We start from the raw sequence: 21,302 nt of genomic DNA, 5'->3' as shown, positions 1-21,302 counted from the left end.
TTTTTATGCTAATCAAACAATCACTCTGTCCATCATTACATAGCTGCTTTGGAAAGACAAACACAGGGCTACAGTATGTTGTTCTTTTCAAGGTTCTTTCTTCTTCCACAAAATCTTCCAAGCATTGATGATAGCATGTTCTGAACACCACAGCTAAGTCCACAACTGAAGAGAGCTCATCGGCTGCTTATCAGCAATACATGACTGATGCAGAAGAAGCTCAGTCGGCAAGCTCAAACACAAAGCTTGCACACAGGCCAAATGAATGATCTGTGTGCAACAGCTGAGGATTTATCACAGGTGTGAGTGTCACACTTGTCTCTAGTCTTGTATCTATGACTAAACATTGATTGGTCCCCCTGTCTTGCTGTGTGGTATTGACTGATTGACTTGACCTTCACAGGGCACTGATGTACCAAGCAGTGATCTGTGTGACCTCCTAGTTGGTTGGCATTTTTCCAGAGATTGGGTCAGAGGAGTTGGTGTACAAGCAACAGTGGGAGAGGTAGTGTTGGGGAGGGTCTTCGACCCCGGTTTTCATAGGCTTGGAACAACAACAGGCGGGATGTTCAGGATATGTAGAGGTGGTAGTCATTTACTCTGTGATGTGAATTAGTTGTGGTGCAGTAATCATTTGACCATGATTTGAACAATATACTCGTTAGTCTGAGTATGTGAAGAGGGAAGGAATTCTATTGAGAGGGTTCAAGATCACCACAGCAATGTCAGGGATGATGTAGTGCAATGCAGCTTGTGAGTAGCAGGTGGAGTCATCTGTGAATGTGTGAAGGACATCTCAGTGCAGAATTAGATAATGCAGTGTAGAACATAGCGGAATCAGCATAGAGCTACAGTCTATGGTTTTGGATATAGGGAGAGGTTGGTAGTACTTTGAAGGAGATTCCTATTTTTTCCATTCCAGTACTGTCCTGTTGACTTCCTGAGATACTCATAACTTCATTCTGATGGAGATTTCCTAGAGTCTGGTGGACCTCCAATGATGATCCATAATCCAGAAAACTAGCAACTGATTATAGAAGTGCTGGAGCATGTATACCTTGCTGCACTACACATATCTCTTTAACCTGACTAAGCAGTAAGGCTATCCTAAATGTTCGAAGCCATGGGACAATATGTTGTCATTAGTCACAGTGAAAGACTCAGAAGAGTCCTCATAGGAGCACCTGTGGATAGAACTTTGTCTATTGACCGACATCCCTGACGAGGGATTAGTGGTACGTAGATTTACTCAGCTGGTAATTAGCAGAGCAGATGATAGCTAGTTTTATATGATGATACAGCTACCATACAAACTTGTGGACAACTTGTAAAAGCCATGCTGTAGTAGCAGAGGCAGACAGACAAATAGGAATCAGGTGTTTTGTACCCTTATGTAGAACCTTGGTGTTACCTCATGGGAGCACCCAAAGATCACCTGCTTGGAGTGCTACAGCCCACACTGAGCAGCCTTCGACGATAAGTCAAACAAACATAGAGATGGTATGAGTTTGAGTATGTTCATGGAATGAGGGGGTAAAATATAGCTAATCTTAGGCTGATCAGAGCACTGCAGAGAACATCAATTTGATAGTGATTTCATATACTACGGTTACAAGTGAGATTTGAGATCAATATCTTGCCAAGCTACAGTTGGTCTCAATTCTACATGTTATATGTGGCTATTTTCATATTCATGGAGTGGATCCTAGAGCCCAGCCCCTTTTACACCAAGCAATGTTTATTGGTACCAAGCATGCTTTCCTGGTCGCATCAGTGGCTGTATAGGAGGTGGTAGTAGCATCACACTAATCATGGAATGTCAAAGCACATTCTCTGAACCCTCTCAAAGATCCGCAAAGGGTCTGGTTCCATGGTGTGACGGTGTTGTTGTCCTGAGTATATGCTGGCACCCCACAGCTTGTGAAATACAATGCAGTCTGTGGTCTGTTTTTATTTTACGGCCATTGGAATATATGCATGCCTGTTTGCCAGTAAGTACAGCTTTGGATGGCCTATATGTGATTTACCATACATCAGAAGACAACATACTGTTATGTGTCACCTACCTTGAATATGAAAAGACTCTCATGCTTCCTGTGTTCAGATCGACAAATTGGGCTGAAAGCCTTTCCATTCATTTCTTACATTCCATGCAAGCATTGCCCCTCAGAAGGCATGTTGTTACTAGTTTTAACCCCCTGAAGCTGAAAGGACACCATGTACACTCTACGACCCACTTGTCTTCTGCCAGATAAGCCTTGGGACAAAGATATAAAAACCACTGCGTGCAATTTTTCTTTGATCCTACTCTTCATCCACAACAATATCACACATTGCCACTTGAATTATCACTTTTTGTTTCACAGCCCACAAAACTGCACTTATCTTGCCATGTCCCCCACACCAACAAGACCTACCAGAAGACCAGCAGGAAGACATGATTCTGCAGCAGAGCCTGCCAGAATCCGCCACAGGCAGCAACAAAGTCAAAGGGTCAGCAAGGGGGAATCCTCAGCCAGAGTTTGCAGCACCTTCCAGAGAAACAGATCCACCTGTGTGTTTTTCATCCGTTTCATCTCCATTCTGATAGCTTCCATGTGTGGACTGATCACTGATAATCTTATAAAAGCTCTACCTCCAGAACTAGAGGACATTCTGGAAGAAGCTTCCCGTATGTTTTCTTCCAAAACCTTCCTCGTCCCTTTTCATGCGCTTGTCCACTTGTGATATGCGTTGAACAGCTCTTCATCCCATAGGAAGATCATCAGAGAGAAATAAGGAGGGATGGGTCAAAAGGCAACCAACACAAAGGAGGCGCCGGATCTCCGCCCATCACAATGGCAGCAGCAGTGCTGCATATCCTCAACCCACCTGTATGCTGATTGATTTCATTTTAAACATCTGACACAAACTCTTGAAGTACTGATAGCAAATCATTTCTGCTCTTTGATAGCTGTTTCCCAACAATCTGCATTTTCACCATTCCCAAATAGTACGTCAATTGCATTAGTGTTTGACCTCTCACACAATGTTCCAAGCATTGATGCTGACACTACTTCTGCCATACAGCTGTCTCTGATGTGCCACACACTACGGACTTGGTGAGGGGAGTCAGTGGGGGCTCAATGGACTGGTTTCAAGGACAAACAACTGACTCAGTAGAGGACCAGTTGGCCAATCTCACTGATCAGCTTAATGGAGATTGATCTGTCAGTCTACGAATCAAGCCAACAATCACACAAAAAGGAGAGAAGCACAAATCAAAGTTATGATGCAGCTACATCAGCCTCAGGACGATTCCAATGTACGTCCTTTGCTTGAGACAAACTTTTCTTCCTTCCCCTGGTCATTGATATCAGGTGATGCACTCATCTGGCAAAGTGGTGCTGACAAGTAAATGAATGCCTTCCAGACAATGTTTGATTCGAAGAGACCTGGTTTGGCAATGAAGACTGCATGGCTGAAGGCAAAGGCACTGCAGGAGCTGTTGAATCAATAGTTGATGGAAGAGACAAGGAGGGGGGGGGAGGGGGTGAAGTTCATATGTATATATACCAGTATCTGTAGGGACAGAACAGGAATAAGTGGTAAGGAGAGGATATAGGAAAATAGTGCAATGCTACATGATGTGAATTAGTCGAGATGTGGTACTCAGTATGTGATGAAATGAACAAGTTCATTTTGTGTTAGGATTGGCTGGAGCAGGCAGTCTGTCTAGGTGGTCCACAAGCACTTAAGCAAGACAGCAATATCACATTATGTCATGACGGTCACTGCCACTTACATCACATGACCTACAAGATCCTGATGCACTCGCCGCTCTACTCGCTATTCTCGTCGAACTCGTAGAACTTCATTCAATGAACCTATCTATTATTCGGTCTAATTCGACAAACTCGCCTAGTTGTAGAATATCGCTCAACGTAGATGGACGGATGGATGGATGGGTGGATGGATGGATATATAGGAGAATGGCTATTCTCATCTTTGTACTCTTTTCCTTAGTGATTTCCCGATTGAAAGTCATACACCGTAGCTTCGCAATCGCTCTTGACGATATCACCTAGTCTTCAGTCAGTCCAAGGCCACAACACTCATCCTGAGTGTCACGCCGGTACGGAGGGATACGGGAGGTGTTCAATGAAAAGGACAGTGTTTCGGGCTTGTTGTATGATTGACCCAGGTATAAGTGCCAACGGTGGCAACGGTGACGACAGGGGTAGTGATGACGACAAGAGTTGTTGGGTTGTGACCAACTGTGTGACTGTATGAGTGAGACTCAAATGGAGATCCATAACTGGGGATACTAACAACTGACTACAGAAGGGGTGGGGTATTTATACCTTGTTTGCCACCAAGAATATTTGCCACCTTACTAAGCAATTGGCTCGACAGAGCCAGGTACAGAGACATGGCTCGACAGAGACAGGTACAAACGAAGGTACAGGAACATGTCTCGTAGCATTACACGTGCTGTGATTCATTACACTGAGTGTAGTGGATCCCAGGCCACACTCCATTCGCTCACCAAACACCAGACTGCCACCACTCTTGGGAACTCAATACCTCATCCGTATACCAACCGACCATACACCGAATACGCCTCCGTACCGACTACGCCTTCACACCGGACATGTCTACAGACCGGACACTGATACGGACCGTCCTCTGTACACGTATGTATACCGAGCCCATACACTGTAGTGGTCAAATACCGCACTCGTACCGTGTACATACCGACTCTGTGAGATATACAGATCTGTATCCAGACCGAGTACAGAACGGACACGTTCTGTGCATGCCCCGCACACAGGAATCACCCACCACAGTATCCGTATGCTATCCGTGTCTCCTCCGTACTATGACCGTGACTCTCTTGTACTTCTTCCGTGTCTTCTTCCGTAGTACGCTCTTATAACTTCCGTAGTTATCTCTCCCCTGCATGTATATAAAGGGGAGCAGACAGACCAAGCAAGAGTTCCTTTCAATCATCGAATCATATTCACTTTCATCATTCACTCTCTCTCACCTCTTCCACCTCTCACTCGCTCTCTCACTCCTCTTTCTCTTGCTTGCTCTACTCTGCTCTATTCCTTGATTGACTCTACTTACTCTAGCGACACCCGCATCGACTCTGATAGTTCAAGAAGATCAAAGGTAAGTACTCACATCCATTAACTTCACATCGCGACGCCCAACACATTTGGTCGATAGTGTGAGATCTGCAGGTCGTAGCCCGCAGTCCTCCACACTGAGGTTGTTCTCTTCGGATTCTTGTCGTTTTCGTCATTCTCGCTGAGTATCTTGTCCATCTCGTCATTATAGTTGACGCCTTTGGCGAATATCACACAACCTTGTCTCCGCGGTGTGATAGGGCCTCATTGACCGAAGCCTCTGTTGATCATCGTGACACATTACCTGTCAGAGACGGGTCCGTTGATGGGTCTTAGCGGGCAATACGGAATATGAAAAAGACAAAATCCTATCCCGAATTGTACGAGGCGAGTAGCGAGTGTATGAGACTTGGGGTTGACTAGTAGAACACTTCACTTGTACAATAGTAGTGAGCTAGACAGAGGAATATACAGTCGTCACAGGAACAACAATGTACGAGTCCTGTGCTCATGTATATAAGTACCAATGATGCTACGAGGACCGTGGGGACGATTAGTCAGTCAAATTGGTCATCTCCTACCACGGTCGTCTCCGTGCCGATTTTGAACAAGTCCCCAACTGATGACAAGTCGAACTATTTGGAGGCCGAGTCGAGGTGTCACAACATAAGTCCTTTGTTCAGTTGTACTGGGTCGTGACATTATGTCATGACCCAGTCATGCCACAAGGCCAAAGCACGCTTCCACTCTGTGGGACTGTGCAATGCAAGATCAAATCACAATCCCACTCTGTGGTATTGTGGAAGATCAGAACACAAACCCACTGTGTGGCATTGAGGCGAAGGAGATCAAAACACAAACCCTCGCTGAGGCTTTGTGCTCCGGACTGAGGGTGATGAGGGACCCTCGCGGGATATAGCAAAAGGTATATAAGGTCGCTAGTTTTTGTACTCTGATCCTTTCTTCTCCCTCAAGGATCAGAAATATCGATTCGTCTTTACAAACTAGTTACATCGTTCAAGGCCTGTTCATGCTGCGGCTCTTCCGGAGCCTTGCGCATACCATAACAGCTTAGACGTTGTCTTCTACATATTGTCAACACCATTTCCCCGCTTGCTGATCCTTCCAAGCGAACTCCCTTGTCGTCGACCAATCCTCAAGCTCACGGCTCACTCTCATCAGTTGTGATCCAAGCTTGCCTTAAACCTTCGTTGTCTATCCTGTCTCTGGTGTCTACCAGGCCTTCCAGGGACAGGTCGTAACACATTACCCAACTCAGGTTCCCACAGCCATGATAAAGAATAACAAGATGGCTAAAATACTCATCAATAAATGTGACTTGGAACAATCAGTATCATCCCAACTTCAACAAAACACTACTCTCACAACTCAACTCACTCGTTGACTAGCAGAACCTCACATCCAACATTGGTATCCATACCATGACTTGTGTTGGTTACTGCCACACATATTGTGTGATAGTATGTGCCAGTGCCACATACCAAATCTTGCAGTATGAGGTCATCTGTGGCACTGAATGAACACTATAATATCATGCAATTCCTTTGAGCCGCCAATCCTCCCTTGTCCCTCTGACGCATATATAGCAGGATGATCCAATGTGCTCCCTGAGGTGGACATCATAGGCGGAAAGTACATTAGGCTATCCAATGACTGAACATTTCCCACACATTTTGACCTTCCCATAACACAACAAGATCTTTCAACCTCACTGCACTACAGCTATTGCATCCCTTTTGAAACCTCACACAATCCCAGCAATGTCAAGGTCTACTGTGTCACCTCAAGGTCGTAGTGAGATGGAGTATCTGCTTTTGCTTGAAGAACAAAACAAGAAGCGGGTTATGTTGAAGAGGACAGCCGATAAGCAAGAGTCTGTGGACAAGGGCGCACTATCAGGTGAGCAGCCAAAAGTCTCATGTACAGAGTGATGCGCAGAATTGTACATGACTAATTTCTCAACACCAATGCAGCTGCTGGTCATACATTGCAGACTCTTGATACTGAGCCCACAGCTCCATCGCCTCCCACACAACATGATGCTTGGCTCAGACCACTCCCACCAATCATGAGTTTCAATTCAAAGTCATCAGGAGAGAATTACGGTGCTAGCCTTGCAGCCAGTTTACCAAGCTTGAACCAACATGGGTCCTTGTTCGATGCCACTTCTTCAAATACTCCAGCAACTTCCACATGCCAGGCAACAAACTGCACAACAACCAGCTCCCTTCAAGGTGCAAAGGGAAGCCAAGGCTCACAAAACACTCACAAATGAGCCCTACCACCATTGTGTTGTCAAGGTACAAAGGAGACTAGGGGGAAGAAATTCTTTGGGGGAGGGGAGAGGAGGATATCTGACCTGGCTGTTTGCGGCTAGACTTGGGATATGATGGATGTGCTACGTGAAAAGTTGGATGGTCTGTACTATATCTGCAAAGGAAATGAAATGGTTTGTACATATTCCAAGCAAGTAGTTAGTATGCATATACTCAAATAAAAGGGCAAATTTGCATGTCAAGTTTGGTAGCAACGGTGCTGAAGCTTGTCATCTTAAGCATGAGTCTCATTGGGCATTTGCAAAACATATGATGGTGACAAATGCAGGTCCAGGAGATAATGTGTGCAGATGTTTATGCCAAGTTGCAATCCAATCAGGATGACTTGAGTATCGAGTGCACCCAATTTGGGACTGTCTAGACAATGTCTCATTGTACAGCATAGTAGAGTAGCCAAAAACTATGTACAGCACTGCCACAAAAAGCTGTCTTTAGTCCTGTGTGTATGTGTACAACTCCATTTCAAGCTGCTGGAAATGTGGGAGGTTCCCTATGGACCAATCCATTGGTGAGCTCAATAGCTGCTGTATGATTAGACACGGCTGACTGAGGCTCATTCCTGACTCTTGCACACACACCAGATTGTGAGTTTGCAAAACGCATATGGGATGCTGAACAAGTCATGAGCGCCAAAGAAGGGGTTCTGGAGATTGAAACTTGGGTGACAAACAAACCCCAGCTTGTCCTTTTCTGGCTACTGGTCTGCTTTCAGTACAGTATTTGGTGGATATGACCAAATGCTGTTATCTCACACAATAACTGTTCATTAGCCTTGCTTTGTGAATCATCAAACATGTTTGACCATGACATACCTTTTGCATGTCCCCTCAAGACAGCCCCTTGTCATGTTAGCTTTTGTACTATGAGGGGTTGTCAGCCGGGAAAGGGAACAGAGGATGTAATGAAAGGACCTGTCAAATAACCACATCCTGAGACCTGATCCTTTCTGTACACACAACATATTTGAGTCCTGTGACCTGTTTTATATATGCTACATGTTTGAATCTCTCAGTCCTTTCATGCAATCCCCATGCATCACACCGATGACTGCAAGCACAGGATGGGCAAGTGGGGTATAAAGTGCCTTCTGCGAAACACACACTCATTGTCATCCAATCTTCCCAACACCAACACCAAAAGCATTTACACACTGCATCCCAATCCTAGTTTCACATTGAACCACAACTCTGTCATCATGTCTACCAGCAATCCCTCCCAGTGCAGCTCATACAAAACCTCAACTGCATCAGCACAATATGAGGATGATCACTACACAGCTGCGCAAGGCCTTCTTGAATTAAAGAATTCCTGTGAGTAGAAACAAGCTGAGTGATGAGTGAAGATAGACCCATACTGATGACTGTCTGTTGCACTTGAAATGAAGCCGTGTCCCCTGGTTACTCAAAAACCCAGTCTTCTAGCACAGGTCAAACCAACATTTCAAGGCAAAGGAGTGGTAAACGGCCACTGCTTTGGAATGATCGTGTTTGGCCCAGACAAGCCCCCACATCAGGTTGAGCTGTCCGGTCATGTGTTAAGTGCATCATTGTTTTGTACATGCTTACGACAAGTTGTCTCCTACCATATGCAACCTTGACCGTTTAGCACTGTGCCACTCCACCGTGTATTCCTGAGAACGATCACGTGGGTTGATTCCCCGTCGATCGCACTCTGAGCACGGTGACTATCGCTTTGGGTTTAAGCGAGAATGCTGTTTGATTGCAACTGATACCGTATCATCATGTCATTTGATGACAACAGTTGTTCCCGTCCATGACACGATATCACACTTGTAACACAGCATGATTGAATTGATAACACTTGTTACTTGTTCTGCTTCACATCCAACGTAGTGAAGCGTAGACCACCTCTCCAACCCTTATCCTCATCGAGGACCACAGCGTACAGCACGCACAATGGCTAGGCTATCGTTGGCCGATCTACCCAGAGAGGTGTTACGGCTTATCGCTCTGAGGTTGTATGATCCTCTCGAATTGACTCAGCAAGATAGGTTAAGTGAGTCCTCATACGACGCTCTCTCTCTCTTTCCTGCTGACATCTACGCTCGCACCTCATAGCATGGGGCATCTTCTCGACAGTCGACATGCATCAGGAGCGTCAAGACGACCTCGCGACTCTCGTAGCGTTAGGATGGACATGCAGGAAGATACGGAGAGAGGTCAGAAGGATACTGTTCAATTGCGTACGAATACCGTCAGTGGAACATGCGGAGGAGCTGGTGAGGAACAAGGATGGATGGGCAACGTATGTCAAGTGAGTCGGGTCTCTTCTGCTTCAACGAGGCGGACAGACGGTCATCTGCGGATGGATAGATAGACAGCATGACGTTTCGAAGGGAGACGGATGGGTTCTCGTTCAGCTCAGTAAAGCTGAGGTTGACTGACCTCACTCATGCTTACAGGAGCATCATCATTGACCTCACCATGTTTGATCTCGACGAAGACGCTTCGACCCGCACTCGATTATCTCCACTGACTGCGGAGCACAAACCTCGAACATGCTGGGCCGAATCTGCCTTGTTGACAAAACTGCTCAACTCACTCCCCTCCCTCAATCACATGTCCTTCTTCGCCGACGCTTCAGACGACTCGACACTCGCTCTCCTCTTCGCTGCGCTGATACAGCATCCTTCATTGCACTCTGTCCCACCAACCGTCCCCTCTTCCCCATCAGCTCTATCAACTGCTTCCGGTGCAACACAAGTTGTCCCACTGACACATCGACTCAAGTCCTTCGGATGGCGACAACGTGCCGCGCCACCACACCTATTCCGTCAATTCTCCCAATCATCGACCTTCGTTTCAACCCTTCACCTACTCCGACACGCACACAACCTCAGCTTCTTGGTCTTGGACGCAGATATGGACCAGATGAACAAATCGGACATCCTCGCAGCTGTCAAAGAACTCTCATTACGTCGACCGCCGTACGGTGAGACAGTCGAAAAAGTTAGCTTGATGCTTTGTGGACCTATCAATGGATGGGAGACGGGGTTCTTGGATGATCTCGTCGGTACATTCAAGGATATCAAGGAGTTGTTCGTGGATAGACCTTTGAAGAAATCGACACAAGCTCATGCGAAGAGTTACGAAAGTCTGGTAAGTGCTCGCGCCTCTATCGACTCTTAGGTGTAGTGTCGTTCTGACGCAAATAGCCGCAGATATCATTATTGAAACCGCTCGAACAACTACCGTACCTTCGCTTATTACAAGTGGGATCATACACCTTCACCTCATCTTTCCAAGCAGAAATCTGCTTTCATCTGGCAAGATCCATACCATCACTTCTCATCGTAGGACTACTGGGGGAAGAAGGAGAGACTATATGGTGGGGTGTATGGCGACGTGCTTCTTCACGCGGACTGCGTCATGCCCAAGAAGGGTTATATGAGGACCTCACCGACACGCGGATAATACCCCTGGGTGATGGTCACCTACGACAGCTGGAAGACGAAGTGGACGAGTGGATGAGATCGTTGCCACCTACTCCGCCACAGGAGGAAGAGGACGTCAGGATGTCACCGATCTCGCCGATTAGCGAGACATTTGAAAGACAGGGGTTACAATTCGATACGGAGGGAGGACACGGGAAAGCAAAAGGGATGATGAGTCTTGATAGGTTATTGGGTTAAAATCGGCGTGTGTGCACACATATATGCCTGGTAATCAAGGGAAGCGAGGTGAATGTGTTGAGTTGTATATGAAATCGTCGTGTGTAAAAGGTCGATTGATGTCCAATTTGGCCGTCGGGGCTATTGCGCTGACCCACACCGTACAACGCGTTCTTACATACTTTCTGATTCTTGTTTGGCTGACGACTGATCCTCGGCGTGTCCGCTGCACCGCACACACCACATGTCAACTCGAAACCTGTATCAGCGTGTCAGGATGCGCCCTTACCTCATGGCAGTCTGGGAAGTCAAACAAGCACTCAGAAGCGTATATTTCAGAGATACTCACACAAATCTTATCGAGCTTCCCACGACAACTTACACCGTACGATACTGCTCACCTCATGTTCACTGACTTGAGATAGTTGATCTTACCTAGCATTGAGCACTCGTCATCTCATAGCCTTGCGAACATCCACAAACTGACCGTCAATGCCAAAACAGATCCCTCAACTCGATCCACCTGGAGAGGATACTCCCCTCCCTGACCCTATTGCGCAAGTGCGCCAACAACAACTTGATATGGTCCGATTTTATACGGAATGGGCGACGAATGGGGATCCGTCGAATTGGGTAGACCTGGAGATGTACAGGGTGTTTCAAGGTTGGGTTCAGAAAAAGTGAGTCCGGCCAAGGGTGAAGGGAGCGAGGGGAGGTGTGGCGATTATGTTTGCGAGCTGAATAGGGCTCTGTCGAGGGAGAACGCGCATTCCTTGGAGGTCTTTGTCCTTTTCCTTCACTGTTCGGAGACCCACTGTAGGGGCGAAGTTGATAACATTGGTCTGGCTACATTCTAGGGAATTACTCGAAGTGATCGATGGGATACTCCAAAAACGACTGACCTTGTCATATCCCTACAAACACAAGGTGCGTCGCTGATGCATCTTTGCCACTCACGATGACAATATCAAGTCTGACCTCGACCTTCGCTTCTACTATCCTAGGCCTTGATCCTCACCCAGCTCATACCTGTTTCTCACCTCGCACCTTACGCCAAACTACTCAAACCATTCTTCGACGATCCCACTTCTGTGCATCTGATCTTACCCTACCCACCAGGGATGATCCACACCCTCGCCCAATCTCTTCACACCATCGCAGAACCTCAAGCTGCCAAAGTAGAAGCAGACAAGAAGTCTACCGAAGAGAAGAAGAAAGATGAGGAGGAGATGTACAAGTGGCAAGTCTGGAACGAGCTTTATGGGAGGACGAACAGGGCAGATTGGAGGGGATTACCAAAAGGTCCCGAATGGGGATATTGGCTTTGGAGTGAGATTGGACCGGAAGATTGGTGGTCAAGACGGGAGTCGAAGAGTTGAGGAAAGGTCGACGTCGGGTTCAGACAAGGGGGTCTTTACATGGAATGATATACGGCAGGATTATCGTTTCATTGATTGTTGTCAGTAATATCGATCGTTTCATGGTCTGCTGGGATGAATCGTGCTGTCAAGAACGTGATACCAGACAAACAATCGCCATAAGTCACTCGCAGAACAATTGCACACCTCGTTGACATCTCTGGATAAGAACCGCTATCTACTCAATACGCCAATCCCATTCCCACTGCCTAACACTGCCACTTTCAAACTACTGTAAACTCATCTTCGACATGCAAACCGACCAATCCCCTCTACTTCCAGTAGCCAGTCGCAGAACACAGATCTTCCAACAACCCTTATCGTCTGCTGGAAGTACTACCGCGACCGCCACCTCCACCGCCACTCGTCCTCTTCGATGTTGTGCTGGACGACTGATCATTGCTCCTGGTATCGTTTGTCGAGGTACCTGAGAACATGTTTGTCATTTCGTCCACCTCGCTATCCTTTGGTATGGCATTAAAGCCGCTGTTGCCATCTGTCCAGTTGACATTGAAGAATTTCTTCCACTTGTCCTCTTGGCTGACCAGGGGCTGAGAGCCAGATCCAGATCCAGATCGTTTGGAAGAACCCATGATGTGTGTTTGTATTGATAGATAGTGGCTCGTTTGACCAACGTGACAAAATGAGTCAAGTGTTGGAAGCTGTACTGCTGTTGTTGTTGTTGTTGTTGTTGATGATGAAGGAAAGAGAAAGAAACAAGAACACAATCATCGCTTCACATGCCTTCTTATACCCCACTATGGTACTCGAACGCGCACAGCTTTGTCAGCATTCCGATTCCAGTCTATCGACAAGTATTTGACTACCCTTCATCCGTACAGCATGTCGTGTCACACGTTCAGCTCCGAATCAAAACCTCGAGAAAACCTCAAAGGACCTAAGGCTTGATACATGTTTCAATATGACTCCGCTCACCCCCGTGCTCGGTCTCGGGGTGTCAGAGTCGTCCCTCGGCGCCTCGGTCGTGATGACACACGCACATGCGCACGCACGTTCACAATCATGTGTAAGGACAGAACCATTGATTATCATTGCTTGTCAAAAGCTCGTCAAACACCATCGTGATCGATCCTTTGAGCAAATCTCAAACGCTTTGCGATATCATTCGTTGCGTACGGCCGGACAGGGGTCAGCCTTCAATGGAGATATCATGTTAGTCACATGCACGTCGACGCCGACGTCATCAGTCACCCTCTCGCTCTCGGTCTTTAATTCTGAAACCCTCGGTCTTGTCGAGGTGTGATGTGGTGTCGTATCTTGAGTATCGTATTGATAGCGCAGCATACGAACGGAACTCCGCCAGCATCGAACGCTGCTGCCTGGAGATGCGTATCGACAAAGCGACATGTATCGGATGTCAGTGAGAGCCGTCTAGTCAGCATACAGCCAAGACCCGCCTTGCCCGGCCGCCCCCTCGTAATGTTACTATCTAATGCATCGAAGCATAGCACCCTTGGACCCAAACCCTGGTCCCCCATACCGTAAATACAGAGATGAAGTAAGACCGAACCACCACGCCAACATCAAAATACCCTTTTTATTTGTTGTAGAAGTGGACTTCCTCCTTCTCCCTACCACGCATGAAAGGAGGCTCGGTACCCTTGTACTGTAATTGGAGTGGGATGTCAGCTAGAAAGTCACGAGACGCCTGTTCATTTGGATGCCGCGACTTACGTAGATGTCCTTCCAGAACTCAACCTGATCAGGGGCAGGGCTCTTCTTGGCCTCCTCAACGGCAACATCAACCTCGTCCTTGGCCCTCTTGTCGATAGCCTGGGGTATTACAAGATGATCAGTAAACAACTCGCAAACCGGAATTCTCCACAAACTGTTCGCTCACCTTCAAGTTGGCCTCATCGGTCACTCCCCAGTCCAAAATGTACTTCTTCAAACCAGCGATAGCATCCTTCTCGGATCGCATCTGCTGGACCTCGTCTCGGGTTCGGTAAGTTGTACCGGGGTCGGACATACTGCAGCGGTCACGCGATCAGGAGTGTCTAATAAAGCGTTGGTGACAAAGACGACTTACGAGTGACCACCGTATCGGTAGGTGACGAACTCAATGACCAAGGGACCCTTGCCGGAAGTGACCCACTCCTTCGCCCACCTGGTCGCCTCTCGGACGGCAAGAATGTCCATACCGTTGACCTGTTACGGAAATCAGCGACCGGCTAATATCCAACGATTGGGGAGTACTCACCTGGAGACCGGGGATCTGGTCACCACGAGTGAAGAACTGGGTGTTCTGGGAAGATCGCTCGGCGGAGGTACCCATACCGTACTTGTTGTTCTCACAAACGAAGATACAGGGGAGGTTCCAGAGCTTGGCCTAGAGGGACGAAAGGGACGAGCATTAGTGTATGCTAAATTTCCTTGTATCGATGCGACTCACCATGTTGTAAGCCTCGAATACTTGACCCTGGTTGGAAGCACCGTCACCGTAAAGAGCGAAAGTAGCAGTCTTCTTCTTCTGGTACTTCTGGGCGAGAGCGATACCAGCTCCGACGGGAACCTAAAGAAGGGACGCGATTTAGCATACATGTCATTTCGTAAGGAATGGATGGTCACACTTACTTGAGCACCGACAATACCGTTACCACCGAAGAAAGAGGGAGTGAAGATGTGCATAGAACCACCCTTGCCCTCTGACATACCGTCCGCTCGACCTGTAATCGTAATGTCCTATTAGCACGATCCTGCTTCTGATTACAATCCTGCGACTCACCCATCAACTCGGCGATCACACCCTTGATTGTTCCGCCTCGCAAGACGGCAAAGGTGTGGCATCGGTAAGAAGTGATAACTCTGTCGTTCTCGTCGATAGCCTTCTCCATACCGACTGAAACGGCCTCTTGACCGATGGCCAAGTGACAGAAACCACGGATAAGCTTCTGCTTGTAAAGAGCATCGGCGGCTTGCTCCATTCGTCGCATTTGAACCTGTTGATTGGATGACATCAGTCTTTGTTCCTCTTGAAGAAAATATTGGAGGTGGACTCACCATCCAGTGATACATGTCGATCAACTCATCCTTGGTGACAGAGGTCTCGGGAGCGGGGGCATCGCAACGGTATGAGTGGAAAGATTCAGGGTGAAGCTGGACTTTGAACTGTGAGGGCAAGTGATCAGCAAGTGGTAGTGGTAGACTTCACGACGGTAAGGATTGTAGTTTGTTTATTTTTAGGTCGTTTAGATAATGTCAGACGAGAACTTACAGACTCTGAACCGGATGAAGGGAGATCACCGTGCATGGGCGAACTCTTGTCGGCATCGGTCTGGAGTGATCGGATAGCAGGGAGAGTAGATCGGAGGGGCTTCTACATATCGCATGATCAAAATATAACATCAACATCAGCAAATGACCTTGGTGCATTGTCCCATCTCACAACAAAGCGAGAAAGGTTGGACTCACGACACCGACTGATCGAGTGGCAGCTCGAAGACCCCGAGCACGAAGGACGGAGAATGACATGGTGAATCAAGCAAGAATATAGGATAGGTTAAGGAGGAGGAGGAGGAGAAAGAAGAATGTTGCTTTTGCTTGTAATCCAAGATCTTTGGGTTTGTGGTTTGGTTTGCGGCTGTTGGGAAGCAGGGAACGGAGAAAGTGTATCAATGAGCGGACTGCCGTGGGGATCAGATACACGTGGCAATCATTATTTTATCAGACATTTATGGTTATTTATCCGGGCACTTTGTACTGGACTAGCAACGCAGCGCCGTCGTTGCTGTTTGTTGTGGTCGACACACAGACATAAGCATTGCAGAAAGGTTGTTAGTGTATATATGTGTGTCTTCAAAGATAAAACGAAGACAGCTCGTATCACGGTGAGCCGACTTCCTTGCTCCGAACCACCCAGAATTCAACCCTCTCCCCCATTTGATGACATTGCTGGGGCACCGATCACCATGACGTCCATACCAGCCATATGCTAATCACGGTCTCTATACGAGACCGACCCACTCTGATACCTCACCTCTCTTCCTGCTACTATTCGTTGCACCAACTCTTATTCATGTAGAGATTATGTGCTGATGTTGACATTTCCTCAAATAGGCTTGTCATATTTCCCGGTGTATGTAGTGACTTTTATCGCATATGAATGGTTATGTATTGTTTCGTCTCACCAGCGTAGCCATGGAGTGGTGGTATTTCGGTCCGACTATCCGTTCCTGCAGTCCACGTTCTTACTGCAACCCCGTTCATAATTTCGAATCTGCTCTAAGGACAAGACGTCTAAGCGAGCTATTTGGTGGATACTCAGCTGACCAAATGATCATTCGGACTCTTGGCGTTTAACCGTTCGCACCGTGGCACCTTGAAGACCACCTCCACTTCTCTCGTCCATTACCACTTTTCCCCCCAGATCTAGTCCAGTTATGACGATATCATCCTATTGATCCCTTTCAGTTGGTGCAAAGTAGTGGTAATGCACGTGATACAATACGATACAATGCACTGCCTGCCTGCCTGCCTGGAGATTGCTTTCCGTTATGATTGGTGAAATTCGAAAATGTCTTCGTTCCGGGTGTCAAGGCTGTCTTTCTAACCGCTTTGTGCTTTGTATGACAACTATTGGCCCGGCCGAAAATTCGTGAATGATGGAAAAAGGATGGCGTCACCTGATCTCATCGAGTCATGGTGACGACTATATAACAAAAGGGGTTTATGCTCAACTGAAGCGGGAGAACGTATTTCATGCATCGACTTACTCACACACGCACATACGACCTTTAGCAACAAGAACAACGTCAACCGTAAGTCACCTCTCGGCTCCGTTAGATCGAACGATCTCCCTCTTCGCCTGCAACTGGCTGCGACTGGCATCTCGCCCCGCTCATATAGTGCAGATCCTTCTCCGATGTCCTCCACTTTGTGTCATGAGGATGAGCCCGCTGACACACGCTCCTTCCTCAGATGTCTCACTCCCACTCTCCCAGCCCTCGTCACCCGGCACTTTCCAAGCTCCCTCTACCCGCTCCGGGACCGCAGAGCGAATTACCAGAGGGAACAGTACGACCATGGTTGCCGACTGAGACGACACAGAGGTGCGTTAGGGTGCTCATTGCTTTTTTTCGTCACTCACCCTACCCGCTGGTATGGACGTGCACAACAACTGTTGATCGCGGCTCTGATTCTGTTCTTTTCTGATATTGATGGCTGACGATGTGTCCAACTGATAGTTCCGACGAGAACAGTCCCGATGGCAAATCGACCAACGCCTCTGTCAACCCTTACCCCGCACCACCTCCTGGAATGGGTTACCTCCCCGTTCCCGAACTCACCTGTCTTCACTGTCTCGGTGCGAACCCACCTGGCAAACTAGGCTACGTCGTATCCTACATCCCTGTCCCATCGAGCCAAATTCAATCCGCTGAACAAGCTTATTCCGGTATCGGACAAACACAACCACGAACACAAGCACAAAGACAACCTCAAGCACAAGCGCAAGCGCAAGCACCAGTTCAAACGTCCAGGGGACGAACAGGTGGTGTTAATGGCGCCGGGAATGCCCATCGAGCCGTTTCTCAAGATAGACTAATCAATGGCGTATGGCAAAATGCGCTGGGTTACGAGCAAGCGCAGAGGGACAGATCGACCAGGAGAGAGAGGAGCGAGAGTCAGAAGAGGTATATCCCAGAAGATGTAGAGACGGATGCCGATGAGATTGTCGAGTAAACAAAGGTGAGGCGCTTCGCTCTGTTTTCAGAAATGGAGACGAGCTTTGTGCTGATTGCTGCTTGAGCAGTATGGTGGGTCGGTGAAGTTTAAAAATGGAAAGAAATCATTGAAAGAAAGTTCAGGTTCATGTACAAACATCATGCATATTCTCGAGATCGTACGGACGATCTGTCGTTATTGCGCAGCAGTACCGGTAGTGCAGATCCTACATTTGCCACAATCATGCCAATCCTCGACAGTCAGAGGTTCGCCGACAGACAAGCTTCACTATCGCTTCATTTATCTGCATATCGGAAAAGCCTCCGTCCCGCCTCTCGCTTAGATAGAGGGGATAATAGGTACCCACTCCCATTCCCGTGAACATGAAACGCTTGGATCTCTCGTCACAATACACCTCCCATACCGTAAACACTCACTCCACATGTCTTGGTACCGTTTCGCGACGTCATTGAACGGTCGGTTCGACTGGTTCCGGGTGAGAGGAGTAACAAATCCACCCGAACAGCCAAGTGTCTTGCTGTTAGACTTGTACTCCTGGCATTGACTTGGCTGGAGGTAATGGTACATGAATATGAGCATTTGAAACGTAAATTAACGGATGGAAGCTATCATTTTTACTGCGAGATACTATCAAATTGCCGACGGAATGTTCTCTAATTGCTTAATTTGGGTTATTACGGCTACGATGACGCCTGAGAGAAAAAGGAACGCTGGACTCACCACCCAACACCAGAACTACGCAGACCCAGGCGGAGGGTTTCGTTGTAGTACTAGTAGCAGTAGTGCATACCACAAGGCACGGTTAGAAACATCCCGGCAATGCCTATGACCTCCCCTTCCCCCCCTCCCCACCCTTCTTCACGTACACCTGTCCAACATGTCCCCTGGTTGTCATGTCGTACAGAGAGTTTTGAGTTCACCACCAGGACGATCTTCCATTGTTGCTCTGCCCTGAAAGGAAACAAGATGCAAAAGGCGCGGCGTGGTGAGTGCCATGAACATGCTCGCCGTCCTTGTGCTGACTGCCCTGGGCGGCCAAAAAAAAGAGAGTACAAGAGTGACAGCTTTAGTACGAATTTGTCTAAAATAACCTACCCTTGGAATCAGGTCGCAGGTCTGGACAACCAAGTCACAAAGTAGTCAGTCACACACACACTACAGTCACTTGTCACTCGCTCTCTCTCTCTTTGTGGGGGAATGCATGCCCACTCTCACATACGCACACACACGGCTCGACACACATACATACATACTTTACATCAAACCGTCTATCCAGCTCATATCGCGATAGCAGTGTCCCGTACCGCTTGATACCGAAGCAAGGAACGACGATCAATCATTCAACGTTGATAATACAAACCTCTCGCTCAACTTGCTGCGAGTGCCTCGACCAATCAATCATTCGACTGTATCTCAGCACACTTGATCAATCATCCCTCCCTTTGATCCAACCCGACCCAAACGCACAGTCTCGACTACGGATATACACTCACAACCCTTGTCCAACACTCTCGCTCTCATTCCTTTAGTCTCGCTGCAAATCATCCTTCAAAACGACCTAAACAGGAGGACTCGTATCGACCCTCCTTTCGACAACGTCTTCGTTTCACGCTAGTGACACGCCTCTTTCCACGCTCTTTTCTACAAACGACCACGCCACAGGAGAAAGGAAGAAAGGAGTGTACCGTCTGTCCTGTTTCTGTTCTGTTCTGTCCTCTTGGCCTTGGTAGATGCGGAGATGAGTAAGGGGGAGCTCGAAAAGACTGTCATCGCCGCAACACAGACTTGACGACTATCTACTATTGAAGGACAAGTTACGTCTCGAGACAGATCAACTGCTGGTGTGTCTCATAACAAGGTGAGTATTGTCTGTTAACGTAAACTTCGGATCGTGGGTCGAGTGTAGTGCTGCGCGACGGTATCTTGAAGCGTGTGTAAGCAATGGCCTTGCCTTGCTTTCTGCTCTGTATGAGTGATGCAGCACGGCATACAACTTGAAGAGGTCGGGAGGGCTTCAACCTTGTGTTGTAGCTCTAATCTACGGGCTGTGGTACCACTACAAAGCCGGACTGTATTGTTACTGCATCGTCAGCATCATCGTCATCACCATCATCGTATCGATACCCTTGCACTTTTTGGTGGTCTGTCAAGGCTCTCAGTGAACGTGCTTGCTAATTGTCCCCTTCCTGTACAGATCCGATAACTCCGTGCCAGACAGCTCATTCTTTTCAAACTGGTGTCGCTCGACAAACCAACATCTTTCCTTATGATTTCAACACACTCGCAACCTCCGTCCCCTCACCTTTCTCGAGATCCTCGACCCCACCATTCCCATTCCCATTCGAATCCGCACTCTGCTCTGCCTTCTCCACGACAGAAAAAGTCCAATCCGACTACACCGAGCTTGACCAACATCCTCATGCCGACAGCTGAGAACGTTGATGACGAAAGAGAGAGGGAAAGGGAAAGGGAAAGGGGACCCGCTGCACCGGCTAGCCAAGCTGAGAAGAGGGATGTTGGCTCTTCTTCCAGTGGGACGGGCGGTGGAAAGGGCTGGGTGGAAGGCGTTGATTATGCGTATGAATATGTGCCGGTCTCTCAGGTGAGTTGGACTTGGTCTGTTTGCTTTTGAATTGTCAAAGATATCTGGGTGCACAGTCAGGTAGTGGTGAGCTTCAGCTTCCCAAGTGGAAGGGGTCATATTCGGTCGGACAAAGGGTTGAAGGGAAGGCAATTTAATGACTGGTTCAAGGGGACTACGATGCCAGAGGTGGGCAACGATACATGTGCGCGCAGACGCTGATCCGTTGACCCACACTTAGCGACGTCAAGGGCGGAAAAATATGTAAGTGTGCCTTGTTCAGTCTCTTTCCCCTTGCTTCTTATTCTTCCCCCTTTGTTCTTCCTATCTCTGCTTGCTCCTTCACCTCGCACTTCGACCGAACGAGACGCCTCCAGTTTCAACATTTCCACCTTGCATCGGTCGACGATCTACCAGAACCCCGGGAAATTCGGTACCTGCTACATACAGCTCCCCGTCATATGGGTCGGACTGCGCGAGTTTTGGTAATGGCTATGC

General features: G+C 47.9%; 6 protein-coding genes across 6 annotated transcripts; 4 read left to right on the top strand and 2 right to left on the bottom strand.

Moving 5' to 3' along the window:
- Positions 1-9,387: 9,387 nt before the first annotated feature.
- On the top strand, positions 9,388-11,123 carry CI109_106349 (uncharacterized protein; the record flags this gene model as incomplete). Its single annotated transcript, XM_032008576.1, has 4 exons — positions 9,388-9,487; positions 9,550-9,745; positions 9,894-10,590; positions 10,653-11,123. The coding sequence occupies 4 exons, from the start codon at positions 9,388-9,390 to the stop codon at positions 11,121-11,123; spliced, it is 1,464 nt and encodes a 487-aa protein (XP_031857145.1).
- A 471-nt stretch (positions 11,124-11,594) lies between these two features.
- On the top strand, positions 11,595-12,481 carry CI109_106348 (uncharacterized protein; the record flags this gene model as incomplete). The annotated part of the gene is made up of 3 exons (XM_032008575.1): positions 11,595-11,782; positions 11,960-12,029; positions 12,107-12,481. 3 exons carry the CDS (start codon positions 11,595-11,597, stop codon positions 12,479-12,481), a joined length of 633 nt encoding a protein of 210 aa, XP_031857144.1.
- A 356-nt stretch (positions 12,482-12,837) lies between these two features.
- Positions 12,838-13,113, bottom strand: CI109_106347 (uncharacterized protein; the record flags this gene model as incomplete). The annotated part of the gene is made up of 1 exon (XM_065967831.1): positions 12,838-13,113. The coding sequence occupies one exon, from the start codon at positions 13,111-13,113 to the stop codon at positions 12,838-12,840; it is 276 nt and encodes a 91-aa protein (XP_065823903.1).
- Positions 13,114-14,078: 965 nt separating this feature from the next.
- On the bottom strand, positions 14,079-16,012 carry CI109_106346 (pyruvate dehydrogenase (acetyl-transferring) E1 component, alpha subunit; the record flags this gene model as incomplete). Its single annotated transcript, XM_032008574.1, has 11 exons — positions 14,079-14,147; positions 14,216-14,314; positions 14,382-14,511; positions 14,571-14,689; positions 14,742-14,870; positions 14,934-15,053; positions 15,116-15,207; positions 15,267-15,480; positions 15,542-15,649; positions 15,756-15,857; positions 15,953-16,012. The coding sequence occupies 11 exons, from the start codon at positions 16,010-16,012 to the stop codon at positions 14,079-14,081; spliced, it is 1,242 nt and encodes a 413-aa protein (XP_031857143.1).
- A 1,446-nt stretch (positions 16,013-17,458) lies between these two features.
- Positions 17,459-18,220, top strand: CI109_106345 (uncharacterized protein; the record flags this gene model as incomplete). The annotated part of the gene is made up of 2 exons (XM_032008573.1): positions 17,459-17,589; positions 17,725-18,220. The coding sequence occupies 2 exons, from the start codon at positions 17,459-17,461 to the stop codon at positions 18,218-18,220; spliced, it is 627 nt and encodes a 208-aa protein (XP_031857142.1).
- Positions 18,221-20,489: 2,269 nt separating this feature from the next.
- On the top strand, positions 20,490-21,072 carry CI109_106344 (uncharacterized protein; the record flags this gene model as incomplete). The annotated part of the gene is made up of 2 exons (XM_065967830.1): positions 20,490-20,825; positions 21,046-21,072. The coding sequence occupies 2 exons, from the start codon at positions 20,490-20,492 to the stop codon at positions 21,070-21,072; spliced, it is 363 nt and encodes a 120-aa protein (XP_065823902.1).
- Positions 21,073-21,302: the final 230 nt, after the last annotated feature.

This window comes from Kwoniella shandongensis, chromosome 12, assembly GCF_008629635.2.
Source record: "Kwoniella shandongensis chromosome 12, complete sequence".
Lineage (NCBI taxonomy): Eukaryota > Fungi > Basidiomycota > Tremellomycetes > Tremellales > Cryptococcaceae > Kwoniella > Kwoniella shandongensis.
Note: the sequence above shows the minus strand (reverse complement) of the source record. Positions and strands in the feature narration are given on the sequence as shown.